The sequence below is a fragment of the Morone saxatilis genome, unplaced genomic scaffold (assembly GCF_004916995.1).
Source record: "Morone saxatilis isolate NCDOM2014 unplaced genomic scaffold, NCSU_SB_2.0 Contig20, whole genome shotgun sequence".
Lineage (NCBI taxonomy): Eukaryota > Metazoa > Chordata > Actinopteri > Moronidae > Morone > Morone saxatilis.
Window position 1 is genome coordinate 16,259,581 of NW_023339763.1, and position 14,191 is coordinate 16,273,771.

At 39.6% G+C, this 14,191-nt stretch overlaps 2 protein-coding genes across 2 annotated transcripts in view; one reads left to right on the top strand and one right to left on the bottom strand.

The window, feature by feature from the left end:
- The window catches only part of LOC118331455 (connector enhancer of kinase suppressor of ras 2-like), a 28,107-nt gene extending 19,993 nt beyond the window's left edge, over window positions 1-8,114 (bottom strand). The window contains 3 exon segments of the mRNA XM_035666407.1: window positions 772-1,061; window positions 3,375-3,538; window positions 8,001-8,114. Of these exon segments, the coding sequence (XP_035522300.1) occupies window positions 772-1,061; window positions 3,375-3,538; window positions 8,001-8,064 (518 nt within the window). The 5' untranslated portion in view covers window positions 8,065-8,114.
- Window positions 8,115-8,361: 247 nt separating this feature from the next.
- The window catches only part of nlrc3l1 (NLR family, CARD domain containing 3-like 1), a 9,432-nt gene continuing 3,602 nt past the window's right edge, over window positions 8,362-14,191 (top strand). The window contains exons 1-5 of the mRNA XM_035666901.1: window positions 8,362-8,492; window positions 9,359-9,481; window positions 11,518-11,618; window positions 13,098-13,347; window positions 13,958-14,059. Of these exons, the coding sequence (XP_035522794.1) occupies window positions 8,362-8,492; window positions 9,359-9,481; window positions 11,518-11,618; window positions 13,098-13,347; window positions 13,958-14,059 (707 nt within the window). The remainder of the gene's footprint in view (window positions 8,493-9,358; window positions 9,482-11,517; window positions 11,619-13,097; window positions 13,348-13,957; window positions 14,060-14,191) is intronic.

Here is a 14,191-nt window from a genome sequence, read left to right on the forward strand (position 1 = left end):
GTAAAGATTATCTGTTGTTAACTCACCAATACATGCTACAGTTATTTTCATTTCCACATTTTGTCTCTGTATTCCAGAGCGCATTAAACATGACTCCAGAGTCATATTTAAACTGCAAAATGTAATTCTGTCAACAATGATGCATTAAAACATGGAAATGAAACACAGCATATGGAATTTTAATTAGAATAGATGCTGTAGCCTCTGTAGATGATGATTATATGGGAAAAGAAACAGCAATTCACTTTGTTATTTCTGTTGAATGCTTCTGCTTTGAACATCCAAATTCATCAAACACACAAACAGACGCAAACACATTGGCACAATTCCTCAGAGAACGAAGGGATAAAGCAATATATAAATAGACTTTCTCAGTGCCTTTTTGGCCACCCTGTCGAAATCTACTTATATAAGGCCTTTACTCATCTTTTCTTGTCAGCTGATTGGTCATGAACATAACATAAAAAACAAAACTATGGTACTGTGGTAAAAACCTACAAGAATCCCCCCAAAACACACAACAGGATTGCCTCATTCCTTTTTGAAGCCAATTTTTATATATTTAATCTGCTGCAAGTTATTTTTGACCAATGTAAAATGTAAAGAAAATGTAAAATTCAAGCAGTCCGTACTGTTACCACTATAATAAGTAACTTTAGGGCCTGCACAAGAGACTATATTAGTTTAAACCAGTGTTGCTACTGTAACACACTGAACTTCAAAGACTGAATGAAAACACTGTGCATAAACAAATCAGCGTGTGTATATTACAATGTATTTATGTGTGTATATAATTGTTTACACATGCGATTTAACACACTTAAATGTATTACAGGTGCACCTTTTTGCAAATCTCACCTGTCCAGCCACGCCAGAAGGCTTTTAGCCGCAGCGATCAGGTCCACCACGGAGGTAAGAAAGTCATTGGGCAGCTTGCGAGTGGCTCGGCCGTCGTAATGGCCACTGCGCCGCCTGCCTGTGATGAAGTTCTGCAGGTTCTTGGCAGACGCATTGAGCTTATGAGAAAGAGTCTTCAGATTCTCAGTCTCCAGCCCATAATTCTAGAGGAGAGAGGAGAGTAAATTTGCTCTGTTTTATCAGTTTGTCAGTGTTTGTTTTAAGTGCGATGCATTCCAAGAATTTCTCCAGCGTGGAGACTGAAACCAATTGTTGTCGCCACACTGCTCTGTGAACAAAAAGACCACTGGCAGAGGAGTCCACCCTGTCACACTACAGAAGATGCTGCTCATATGAAAAACATGTGAGGAACGAAACCACTGACCCATCCCCTCCAGCTGTCACTTTGCATGTCTAGGGACAGCAGAACACTCATTACCCTGAATGGCGAACTGCACGTGCAGGCCTGTGGGCGTCTGTCACGTCAGAGTTTCTTGGGAGGGGAGAGCGCGGCAGGAGGGCCACTAATCATATTTAATACAGCAGTGCCTGAGAGACTTAAAACTAAATCCCAGTTACGTAAAGAGCTTTGGGGCTGAAGCATGGCCCCCCGTGCAGCGATGCAGGATGAGAGGACTTTAGATTCAGATTGCATCTGTGACCTCAGTCCACTAAATCTCCATCCAAGCCTCTCTATGTGTGTCTTGTGCTAACACATCTTCATCTCTATTCCACCATCTCTCCTTTTACTCCTACTTCTCATTTATCCTCTACCACTTTCTCCTTTTATATTTGACACCAACACAGATATACATTTTGGGATAAGAGCAGCAAATTGGTTATAAATGCTCAGTACTGATAAAGACAATCAATATATTTTTTTCTGGTATAACCATTTCAAAAAATATTCCTCAAATATGATTAACATTACATTAACATAGAAATTTAATTTAATTGCACCGCGAAGAATAAAACTCAGCACATGGTAGCTACCGTAGGTACTAGCAGGTAGATGCTGAACAGCTGAAAAAATGAATGTCAAATATTGTCTGTTTTCAGCTTCTCTCATTTGAGTATTTGCTGCTTTTCTCTGTTTTATATCGTGAACAAATAATTTGAAGAAGTCAGTTTAAGCTCTGTTAAATTGTAACATTTCCCCCTATTTTTTTGTTTTGTAATTAAAAAATGTATAAAATAATCTGCAGATTAGATGATAATGAAAATAATTGTTAGTTGTAGCCCTAATTAGATAATAACATATGAATTTTAAACAGTTAGCAGATGCCTAAATCAACTAACAAAGATCCCAAACTATAACACACCAATGAATAACTGGAAAAACAATTAAAGTATTCTAGAGTTAAGATTTTTTCCAGTACTGTAAATATAGGCATAAAAAAAATTCTGTAGAATTTTCTTCCTATAGACTTTACTAAAAAAATCTTTGACTAAACTGAGTGTGTTACATTCCTCTATCAGAAACTACAGGGTTTCACACTGGAAGAAGAGACTCTCCTGAACAGGAATTTACATTGTCACTGGTTTCTCTTATGTCGCTGTGATCCTGCTGACCTGAAAGTAACGCAGGTCTGTGGTTGCTGCAGGGACACGTTGAGTGAGTGTCACAAGCCGTGTAAATATCAAGCTTTCAGTGTTCCAGCAGCACATCAGCCCATCAGCAGAGCAGCAGTCTACCATGCTGACACACACAAAACTTGTGTTCCTGAGACTAAGAGCAGAAATCACTTGAAGAGGAGGCTGTAATCCATGTTAGCACTGATGACAAGATTTGCCTGCAGAGCATATTTTGGTCAGATTATTAACTGGCATCACTTCTCTCATTATTTACTGATCTTGCAGGGTCACACAGGGCTGATTGTGATTCTCAGTATTTACAGACCAAAGACAAATAGACTGATAATAAAATCCAATCTGAGATAATGTTCTCACATTTGATCTTATCTGCAGAGTCTTTAGTTTTAAAAACATCTTATTTCAACTGTAGCTGAATGAGGTGAAGCTTTAGACTGTATATCTAAACAAGTTGTGAAGGTTTTTCCAGCCTAATTACGTGTATTTCCTATAAGCACAGACTGTTGTAATTTATAAAACTAGGAAATCTGCATAATCAGAATTAATTTATTCTCATATCAGTGATATGCTGATCCTAAGTATAGGGGGACCAAGATTTGCTGTGAAAACTTTTTTTTTTATGATTTAAATTAAAGTATTTTCCCTGCTGTGTTTGAAGGCCTAATTTGTAAGAATATTCTGTTTCTTTTGACAAAACATCAAAATTAGTTTCTCAGGACTAAAAAAAACAACCTTATTTTCTAGAGACACCACATTTTTGGGGTTAATCCAGCAAATTTTTAAAGTACTTGATAAGATGAGGAGGCACATAACTTCATCCAACAGCAGGGGTTTGAGTGACAGTACAGAGTAGTGGGAAGACAGCGTGGGAAACGTGGACTCACCAGAGCACAGAGTAAGTCCACAGCCTCCAGTATGAGCTCTTGGTGGCCAATTCTGGACACTCCCAAATCCTCCAGCTCCTGGTGGGTGATACGCAGCAGCTGGTCCCCCCCTACTTTCTCCCTCTCGAAGGTCTTGATGTACTGCTGCAGGCAGTCGTCCAGGCCTGAGGGAACCACACAAGACGACGGGAAAACTTTCAGTACAGCTCAACAAAGTGAAAATGTTTGCTGGCGGTATCAGATTTCTTGTGAAAACCTCCATTTGCATAATGTGTTCTAATAGGGCTTTTCTTGCCAAAATATGTGCTGTAAATTTCTAAAGCATGAGCCCAGGTTGTATTTTGTTATGTCCAAAGTGTGAAACAGTCCGTGTCAGACAAGAAATCTGACAGATTCCCCCTCATCAACAGTCCTGAGGTGCATTTTCGGCTTTAAACTAGAACAAGCTTTGAACTAAAAAGGGGTTGTGTGTCTCTGCTCAGCTTGTTTTACATCTTTCACTACTGCAGCAGGTGTGAAGTCCTTTAGTGAAGCAGTCGATGAAGTACAGCAGACTATAACTGAATGATTCTGCATCTTCTGTCTGCATCAACGGTTTTTACCTTATCAGCCAAGGTTCAAAACTGGAAACTGGGCCAACGCAGACACCATACAGCATATAAAATCAGGACATTTTACAAAGCAATCCAATCTAATATAACAGTACCACAAAAGATACTTTAGAATGACCACAGTCCTAATTGAACCCTTCACTGAGACAAAAGTCAACAAAAATTGCTTGTAATCTGCACACAGGTGGTTTTTATTTTATCAGCATTGTACTGGACTCATACACTGTATAAATAATGGTGTTAATGATATTGTGTTCACCCTGTATACTGGATGCACAATGTTACAGATACCTAATGGCAAATTCATTTATTCACTGTCATATCAAGCCGATCAGTTTCTTGAAAAAAACAAAAATTGTGAAAAATGTCCATCATAATTTCATAAAGCCCAAAGTGCGTATTCAGTTCTTTGGTATATCTGACCTACATTGACATTGACCCCGAAGATATTTATTTTACTATAGGAGGCTTAGAAAACAAGCAAATATTGACATTTGAGAGGCTGTAGGCAGTACATTTTAGCCATTTTTGCTTAAAAAATGACATAAACAATTAATCGATTATTATAATAGTTAAAGCTGCAGTATATAACTTTTATAAAAAGGTCTTAGAAAGATAGTTGACTGCTGAGGTCCCAAAGTGTCAGTATTTGACAGCTTGGGAATGGGACTCGCGGTGGATTGTTGCCAATGCCATCAGGAGCACTATAGCAATGTATATATATATATATGCTTTAAGCCAATACATTTTATGTTGATCAACTACAACTACTGGATTAATTGTCAAGTATATATATATACACATATATATGCTTTACAGTGTCATTTAAAATGTGTCATTATAACAGGCTGTCCTTTTGGAGACAGAGAGAGAAGCCTTTGTAAGGCTTTTTCTATAAACTCGGTCTGTTTCCATCTTCTCAGTGAGAGAGGGACACACACACATACACACACACGCACACACATACACACTGACAACTCTTCGCTCATCTCGTCTTTTCATCGCTGCGGACCAATCATGTACATGTGACTGAGTGCTGTGCCTAAACCTGATCAAGCATTCAGACCGGGTTTAGCTGGCAGCTAAACGGTGGAGAGGAAACATAGGGAGTTTCATGGTTTTGCATAAAATTTAAAGGCTTAACTAATCAGCCTCTTTACCAAGTTAATTGAGACTCATTATGTCAATGAAGTATTCCCCATGTTGCTATAGAAACCATGAAGCAGGGTTTTGGCCGGGATTCTCCCTGACCACAGCAGGAGCAAATAAAGAAATAAGTGAAGAGAGGACATGATGCTTTTTAAAGACCGGCAACATGGGAGCATGACACATCGAGCAAACATAGCTATCTGCTGATTCTATTAGCACTAATTAAAAACCTCCCAAAGGATGTTATATTTTTAAATAATATTGTAGAGCATCATATAGCACTATTTTGACGGTGATGTATAGACTCACATCAAACATACTGTTTCTGAATGCTACAGAAACTGAAATGCCATATCTTATTTTACACTTCTGGCTGTAGCACCACGTAATTGAAAGCCCCTCTGGATACTTCACTGATTGAGTCTCAACTACATCAATTTTCCTGTCCGTTTTACGCACGGGTCAGATTATCAGGCACACTGAGGAGAAATTAAAAGCACAGCACTGACACATCCTGATCTACATTCTAGATAATCCGCTGGTAATTTGAGGTATTTAATGCTGTTAACATTGTGATCATGGATTTATATTAATCCGACTTGTCATTGATCACTGTCAGTGTATGTGTGTGTACACAGACAAGAAAGACTGACAGAGCAGCAGAACAAAGATGAAACTGATATACTTCACAAAACATGAATTATGTTAATGCACACTGTCGGGAAGAGATTATACTAAGCTTGCATTAGATCTGTGCCTCACATACAATTCATAAACACAACTCTGAAAATACGCCTATCATATGTGTTTGCACAGCTATCGTGCACTCAGTCAAAGCTGGAATTCTTTTCTCTTTTGTGACGAGAATCTCGCCTTTAAAGCGGCTTTGTCGCAGCTGGGAATAGAGCGTCTTGCTCACACAAAACACTAACAGGGGGGTGGAGAGAGGGATTGTGGGAAGGTCACAGGGTGCCCCTATTTGGCCTCCAGTGACATCACGGAGCGGTACGCTAATAATGGAACCTGTGAATGCTAACAACAAAACACTGCCAGTCCTCAGGAGCTGAGAATGGATGTGAGACAAGGATGAAACCCCCGCTCTCTCTCACTGTCTCTCAGTGTCTCTCGCTCTCTCTCTGTCCCTCACTTTAAATTACCATTACTGGGCTCTGGGCACAGAATCGTCTCTGCTCCACTTGTCAGATGTGGGACACTGAAGAACCCTCTCTCATATCTCCGCTTCCTGCTCCTTACATTTATCACTTGTGCTGCCAGCTTATTTACAGGTCATCTTAGATCTCATGTGAACTGCTGTGGTCACTCTGTCTTTGCCCTTCTACACATCCTACCATCCCATTGTGTCCCCTTGGTCTGTATAAATCCTCCACGAGGCTAAAGACTTGCCCTTTGTGTCTTTACTGAGCCAGAATACCCACAAAACACCCTGTTTAAAAGACAGCATCAGACTCAGGTACAATTTGTGACACACAACTCATAGTAAGAGAGGTCTGATCTTTGCAATCATAATATGTCTGAGCCAGCAGAAAAAGGCCTTCAGGCTTAGAATTATGACTAAGGCTGTGTGTGTGTGTGTGTGTGTGTGTGTGTGTGTGTGTTGAGGCAGTAAGGATGTATGTGTATGTTTCACCCAGAGCGTCTCTGAAGGGCTGTGGCCTGACACGTGAGCACGTGGCTCTGCAAAACAACACACAATACTGAAACAATTACTGTACTAACAGATAAATCCACATGTGTAACATCTCCACTCACATTTTGTGCATATTGGATATTAAGAGTAATCACTTTGTAATGCAAACAGACACAATAAAGCAGCATATATAATAAGTTATCTGTGCCCTGATAGGCTTGTGTAAGGCCCTTCATAAGTCTTGAGCAGACAGTTTTCCCTCTGAGGAACAACAAATCTTATCCATGATTAATTAATTGTAACAACTGCATGTTAATCTCTCCAACTTAAATTGAATGTCCAGACCTCCAGTAATTACAGTTTGGAGTGCTTCATCACAAAACCGGATCTATGTGTGCATCTGAGTCTCATTTGTCTGCTGCATGTTTCTTACATTTGAAGCGATGTTGTGATTTACACTGAAACGCTCTAAACATGTCTAACTTGAAGCCAGCGCCAATATGCTCTCAAACACTAATGGATGCGCATCACTTTGGGTTTCAGTGCACTGCGAGGTGTTGAAACTATTTAAACTCGTCTTTACAGGATGCTTTTCCAAGTCAGCTGTGACTTCTTAATGACTTAGAACATGGATCAACATTTGGCACAGATGGCTGCTCAGGCTCTGATACTGTGGAGCTGTGCACATGTAAAACCCCTGGTCGATAACTTGATCCTTTTTTTTTTTCTTCTTCTTCTTTTTTTACCCCCCTAAAATACAGATTCTGACCCCAGATCCAGTGAGAGGGGTAATTACTGGTGTGTAATTACTGGATCTCCGCTGTGTTTCCCAGCTTCCTGCGAGGCAGCCCCGCGTTAACAATAACCCACCGCGGGACACAATAGAGGTTTTGCACCGTTTTTGTGCCATTTGAATGTGTTAGGCTCCGGAGAACATGTTGGTCTGGAAGGACAAGTCGTCTCCGCGTTGAAACTGCCCGGAAAAAAATCGATCAAACGATTTAAGGCTGTAATTAAAAGCCCTTTTTGAAGGCGAATGCCGATGAGGCAAAAAAAACAACAACCCCGAGGCTCAGCAGGTGTTTTTGTTCTCTTTTGGCATCTCGAGTGGATCTGTGTTGAAATGCGTTTTGGACTCGCAGCGCAGCTCTGTGTTCACTGCAATCTAGCTATAGTTTGGTGATTTCTATTTGGCTCTCATCGTGCCTGAAGCCTTACCTTTCATCCAGTCAACCACCTGACTGGAGCTCCACTTGCTCACAGGCTCCATAACCAGTGCCATGGTAGAAGTTTGTCTCTTGTTCACGCTCGACAAAAGAAAAACACCCCCAACAAACCCCCCCTTTGCACAATTTCAAAAAAATAAAATAAAGAAGAGAAATAAAAAATCTAAAAAAATAAAATAAAATTAAGAGGCTCTCTTAGTTCTTCCCTGCTGGGTTTGGCTGTTTACAAACAAAACGAGGTAGGTCCAAAAGGTCCAAAATGTCGCTTTGAGAAAGCCTGAGCGCAGCCCAGCAGACTTATGCACATTCCTGTGCTGTTTGCTCGCTTCAAAGAGCTCTTTTACTTGTCATTCATGTCAGGCTCAGTGGCGGTGATGCTGGTGGGTCGCTGCTGCCCGACCCCTCTTCCTAAATACATCCCAGTACCATCCAGAGCGGAGCAGAACAACGCACAGACTGTCACTTCGCACTGGTGTCTGGAAAGGTTGGGTTCGCTCTGAGCATCCTCCCTCATACACAGACATGGAGTCATAGCCCTCACCGCGCGAAGTGTGTGTGTGTGTGTGTGTGTGTGTGTATGAGGGGTGGGTAATGCCACAAAGAGACAGCGGGAGTCTGAGCAGGAGATGTGTCTTAATGTGGAGATAAGATTATACTGGATTTTAATGAGAATAAGAGCTTAGTCCGTGAAAAGCTTTGCTGAGTGGCAGCGCTGCAGGTCAACAAGCAGTTAATTAAAAAGCACATTCATAGGAAAGTTTTTTAGATTTGAAGGAAACCAAAATAGTATCAAGTGGTATACTTTTATATGAAGTGGCTCTTGGTTTGAGGGGTCTTCCATGGGCCACATCATTGAGGCTAGGGCCCCTCTGTCACTCATGGCTCTTAGTCCAATCTAAGTTCCACCAAAGATCAAATACTCAAATATGTGTACCTGGAAATTCAGATTGGCCCCTGGGATTCAAGTTAGTGGTTGCGTGTATTTTTAATGTGAAATATGTAACTTTTGATATGTACCAAAGGTAAAGAGATATAATATAATAATATAATATTATAGTATTTTCATGGAGTGGTTTGTCTTTGTCAGCAATCTATTTGTTCCATATAATATTTAGAATAGTCTATAATATTCTTATAATAGTACAATAGTAGCAATATCTTTCTGGACTAATTCATTTAATTTAAGTTCATATAATAATCGTCTTTATAGTTTAATTTAGTTTATTACACCCTGCAATAGTCACATAACAAACATAGCTCATGTGTTGCAGCTTCAAATTGGCTTATTTACAGCATAACAGAAGTTTCTCTAAGATTATCTTCTTGTGATTGTGATTTGTTTACTCATAGGTCTTTCCCAACCCCCACCCCGAATCCATCCTCCTCCATGAAGAAGACCCAACTAACCAGTGGGAGTCCCATGGACACTGTGAATTTACCAAGATGGAAGTGTTTCAGCGACTGCGGGCCCAGGTCTGTGCGGGTGTTGGTGAATGTTAATACATTTTCAATAGATTTCCCTGTTTGTTTTCCTATTGGCAGAAGGTTCCACTTTGTTTCTGCAATCATGAGACTGAGCACTGATGGCAGATTTACGGTCCATTTATTCTCCATACAGCAACAATGTTAATACAGCATAAGCCTCTAATTAATCCATGCAACACAATGGTTACTCTGACAATGAGTCCTTTGCATCTCCTCTAGCCCCCGGGCACTAATCACCCCTCATACCCGCCACTGGTTTCTCCTGCCGCCTTTGTCGCTGCTCACGCCTCCATCACACAAAGCGCAGTGTAGCGGTCACTAACGAGACAAGGATGCTGACATACGCCTCTCTTTTTTTCATGTATTGGTAAACAGCTTCAGGGTCTAAGCCTATATTCACTGCATGGATACTCATTGTACTGCAAATACTACATTTTAAACTGAATGTCATAGAAAAAACAAATAAATAAACACTCTCTGAGCACATGCACACTTGGTTGGTTTCTTATTTGTTATCTTTTAGGAACAGCTTTTGTTTTTTCAAGTAGCTTAACTGTTGTTTTTTAAAATAAGGCATTTTATTTATTGAAATAGCTCATCATTATTCCACAGTATAAATAGGCCTAAATGCTGAAAAATCGCCTAAGAAAAGGATCAAATTGTTTAATTGACATCATTAGATTACATTAAAAATGTAAAGGCTCAAGGGAACAAATCACAGCATGGTGTGAAAAGAAAGAAGAGAAACATGTCTGCAACAAACAACCAATAGAACCATAGTGTCTGACAAGTGCTGCCAAACAAGCAGGCGGGTGGGGCCAGTACAGCAGCACTGACATTCAAGATAATCAATAGCCTAATCATAAATCAATACAGGGATGGTAAAATATCTAGTGTGAAGCTTGATAATGTAACTGGATTTCACCCATTAATGGAAATGAAAATAGCAAGAAATACAAACAAATGTGCAGCTCTTATAAAGACCACCTGCTTTTTTTCCCTTCATATTTTGCTGTAGATACCCAGCCAGAAAGAAAGGAGCATTACGCTGACAATAAATACAAACACTCAAGTTGCAGTTACATTAATATCAGAAATTAAGATGAAAAGATTTGTCTTAAACTCTCCACCATGAGTCAGACAATGTTATAGGAGTGCAGTGCTCAACCAGTGGAGTATGGAAAATTGTTCATTGGTCACTAATTAGGGCTGATTTGGCCATCATCATTAATCTTATTATTTACACCTGTGTTTTTCCTACTGTTAGATGTCGTCATGTATTTCCTGTGAAAAAGGTCTATTGCTGTAGGTCTCATTTTGCTGTGGTATTGTTTCATGTAGTAAACTATTGATGACTCCTTACTTAGTCCTGCATGTAGGTTTTGTTTGTTGAATATTAAAATAATCTGAAACGAGTACAAAAAATAATTATTTACATTAATGAACATGAGTATACGCACTTTTTTATTTTAGTTGGTCCAGACATTTTTCACAGAATAAACGGCATTTTTAAAATTTCCAGTGGTAGAAAGTATATCATATCACATTTACTTAAGTATGTGACTGTTCTTATGTGCAATAATGAGATACTTTAATTTTTTACATCTTGTATCTTACTTCATTCTTAAACTCTACTACTTTTATATTGTATATTGTTATTGTTTTCTCCACTAAATTCAGTTGCAAAACAGTCACTTGCAGTCTAAGATTAGTCAACTCATAAAACATAGTGCCTTGTTATAGATTAAACTACCCAACAGTGTTTAAAGTAAAATGAGCTCCCCTATACAAACCACAACATTAAAAATGCTGTTTATACATTAAGGCACCAGTAATAACAAACAGGCCTACACAATAACATTATTAGTAAATGTTACACTATATTTTCATTTGTACGTAAACTCTTGAATGCAGGACTTTTACTTGTCACTATACATTGCGGTATTTCTACTTTAATTTAAGTAAAGTGAAAGATCAGAGTACTTTTGAGCAGACTGTGTGTTCTTCTCACTTCCGGCCTGTAGGTGGCAGAGCGCGCTCTGTAATGAGTTGCTACTCACGAGCTTGACAACGAAGAAGAAGAAACGTTGGCTTCCTGAATCTAACGTCAACGCTAACGGACGAGGTAACATTTATTTATGCCTTAAATGTAAAAAAAAATGACCCGTAATATGATGTATGCGTTTACATTCATGTTACATTTTGGACTATTACCAAAGCAATGTCATCATTTTACGTAATTTCTTTGGTTTGAGTTTGAGCATTGCGTCATTCTGCTGGCGTGTTCTCGTTCCTAAATTCAAAGTTATGAGCTAACTGACAGTTAACTGACAGCTAACTGTTAGTTAACTGTCAGATAACTGACAGATAACTGTTAGTTAACTGACAGCTAACTGTTAGTTAACTGCTCAGATAAGCTGACAGATAACTGTTAGTAACTGGGACAGGCAACTGTTAGTTAAACTGTCAGATTAACTGGACAGATAACTGTTAGTTAACGGCGTACGAGCTAACGCTGGTTTGATGACTGTCGGCAGGGGTACGTCTTACGGCAGTGAGATGAGGGGGTAACTGCTGTAGAAACCTCTGTCAGGAGTGTAACTGTGTGTTGTGTAGGCACGTAACTTAGTTAACTGTTAAGAAGAAAGCTTGTAGAGGAGCTGTAGACCGCTGTTGTGTAGAATTGGTTCTGTTGCGGGTGAGACTGTGAAGGTATAACTGGTTAGAGGATAGACGTCTAGCATGAAGACTGAGTTAACGAACGAGTACACGTGTAAGAAACTGTGTTAGGCACTGAGAAGCTAGTGTAAGACTGGTCAAAGCGAGTACGAAGCTGGTTAGGATAACTATTAGGGGTTAGACTGTAAGATAACTGTTAGAATAGACTTAGTTACACTGTAACGCATAACTGCTGTAGATAACTTAGTTAACTGTAAGGCATAACTGGTTAGATAAACTGGGTTAGAGTAACTTAGTTTAACTGTTAGTTAACTGTTAGATAACGTTGAACAATAAACGCGTTATAAAACACGTTGAGGAGCCGATGCGGAAGAGAGAAGTTGAAGTGCCATAAGATGTCAAAAGTAGTCCATGTGACATCCGTGACTTAGACTGAACGATAATAGTTGATGTGGGTTAGTGTAAAGAAGAAAGACACACTAAAAACGTGCTTTTACTTTGGCTTTCCAGACCTAAAGTTAGGTGGTGATTACGCTGGTTTCCAGCCTGTGAGTTACAGTTTATGTGTTATCATCTTACAGTTGATTTAGCTATATTTAAGTATGCACACAAGCTGCCCCCCTCCCCCACCTTAACTTTGTGCTTAAAATGAAATAAATGAAGGTTATAACGCCATCACAACATTGTAAATGTTCATCTATCATAAACACTAAAAAAAGAAAAAACAGGCATCTGAGAGTAACTTTTGACTGACTTTACTCTCTACTGTACATCTGTAAAAGGCTAAATGAATGTTTTCTGTGATACGGGCTGAATACGCTTCCAACTGAAGAAACCTGAAAATCTGGTTTGGTGTCATATTCACACCTTGGTGGAGGATTTAAAAGCTGATGTGTTATACGTTTCTCCATGTGTTATTCTGCAGGTACAGACAGGCTACTGTCCTGTGAGCACTGTGTGTGCTTGTCATGTTCGACGATAGCGGACTCTTCATATGACACGATGGACGACACTGAGATCGAGGGGATGGCCACGCCGTCAGGCAGCTCTTCCATTGGGGATGCAGTGTCTGGTAGAGGACAGAGTGCATCTGATGAAGAGGAGGACATCTACTACATCCCAGAGAGAAGACCTTCTCTGGACCTCGGGCCGACTCCAATGGATACTAGCCATTGGTACGGACGCTTTTCACTCACTAGCCCAAAGGGTATTTCTTTAGGCAAGAAGTAAAAGTATGTTGAAAGTGGAAAAATACCAACTAGTCTTGTGCAGTGCAGTACAAAGTGAAATGAGTATCACTTATATGTAACAAGAGTGGGATGGCACGTCAACACTTTCTCCTAGTAGACTGAACTTTACTCTTCTGGCTTCATTTGTGTTCATGTTGAATAACCATGTGTAATAGAGTGTATTACAGTTGTATTTATTCCCCCTTTCATTATCTTTTCTTTCCTTTGGCTTTAAGAGAAAACTTGAAGCAGGCACAAAAATAAAATGTACTGGTGTATCCTTATTGACCTCACTGAAATTCACGTTCAGTCTTAGCAGAACAAAGCCAAGAAAAGTAAAAAGAATAGACTAAATAAAAATACAAAGTTGGGTTGAGTCCACGCTTGTCCATCAATCTTCATAAGTCCTAGTAGTCCCAATACAAATACCCTGGACTTGTTGGATAAAGAGCTCTAAGCTTAAATGGGCTGCTTCACTGCTCTGTACAGTGGCTGCTTGTTATTTGGACACCAAACAATTAACATTCATTCTGCCATCCTTTTTTTTTTCTTTCAGGCATTCTGTGGAGCAGGCCTCACCTCCAGCGCTGAGCTACTGGTCAATGACAAGTGAGGAGCTCTCAAACAGCATGGATGGTGAAGATGGATCCTCCACAAGGTACAAAGTATTATTCAAGCAAAGCTTAAATATCTCTGTAAATGTATGCATTCATTACAGTAAACCCAGGTATTAGGGCTGCTCGATGATGGAAAAAATCATAATCACGATTATTCAAACGATTATTTTTTT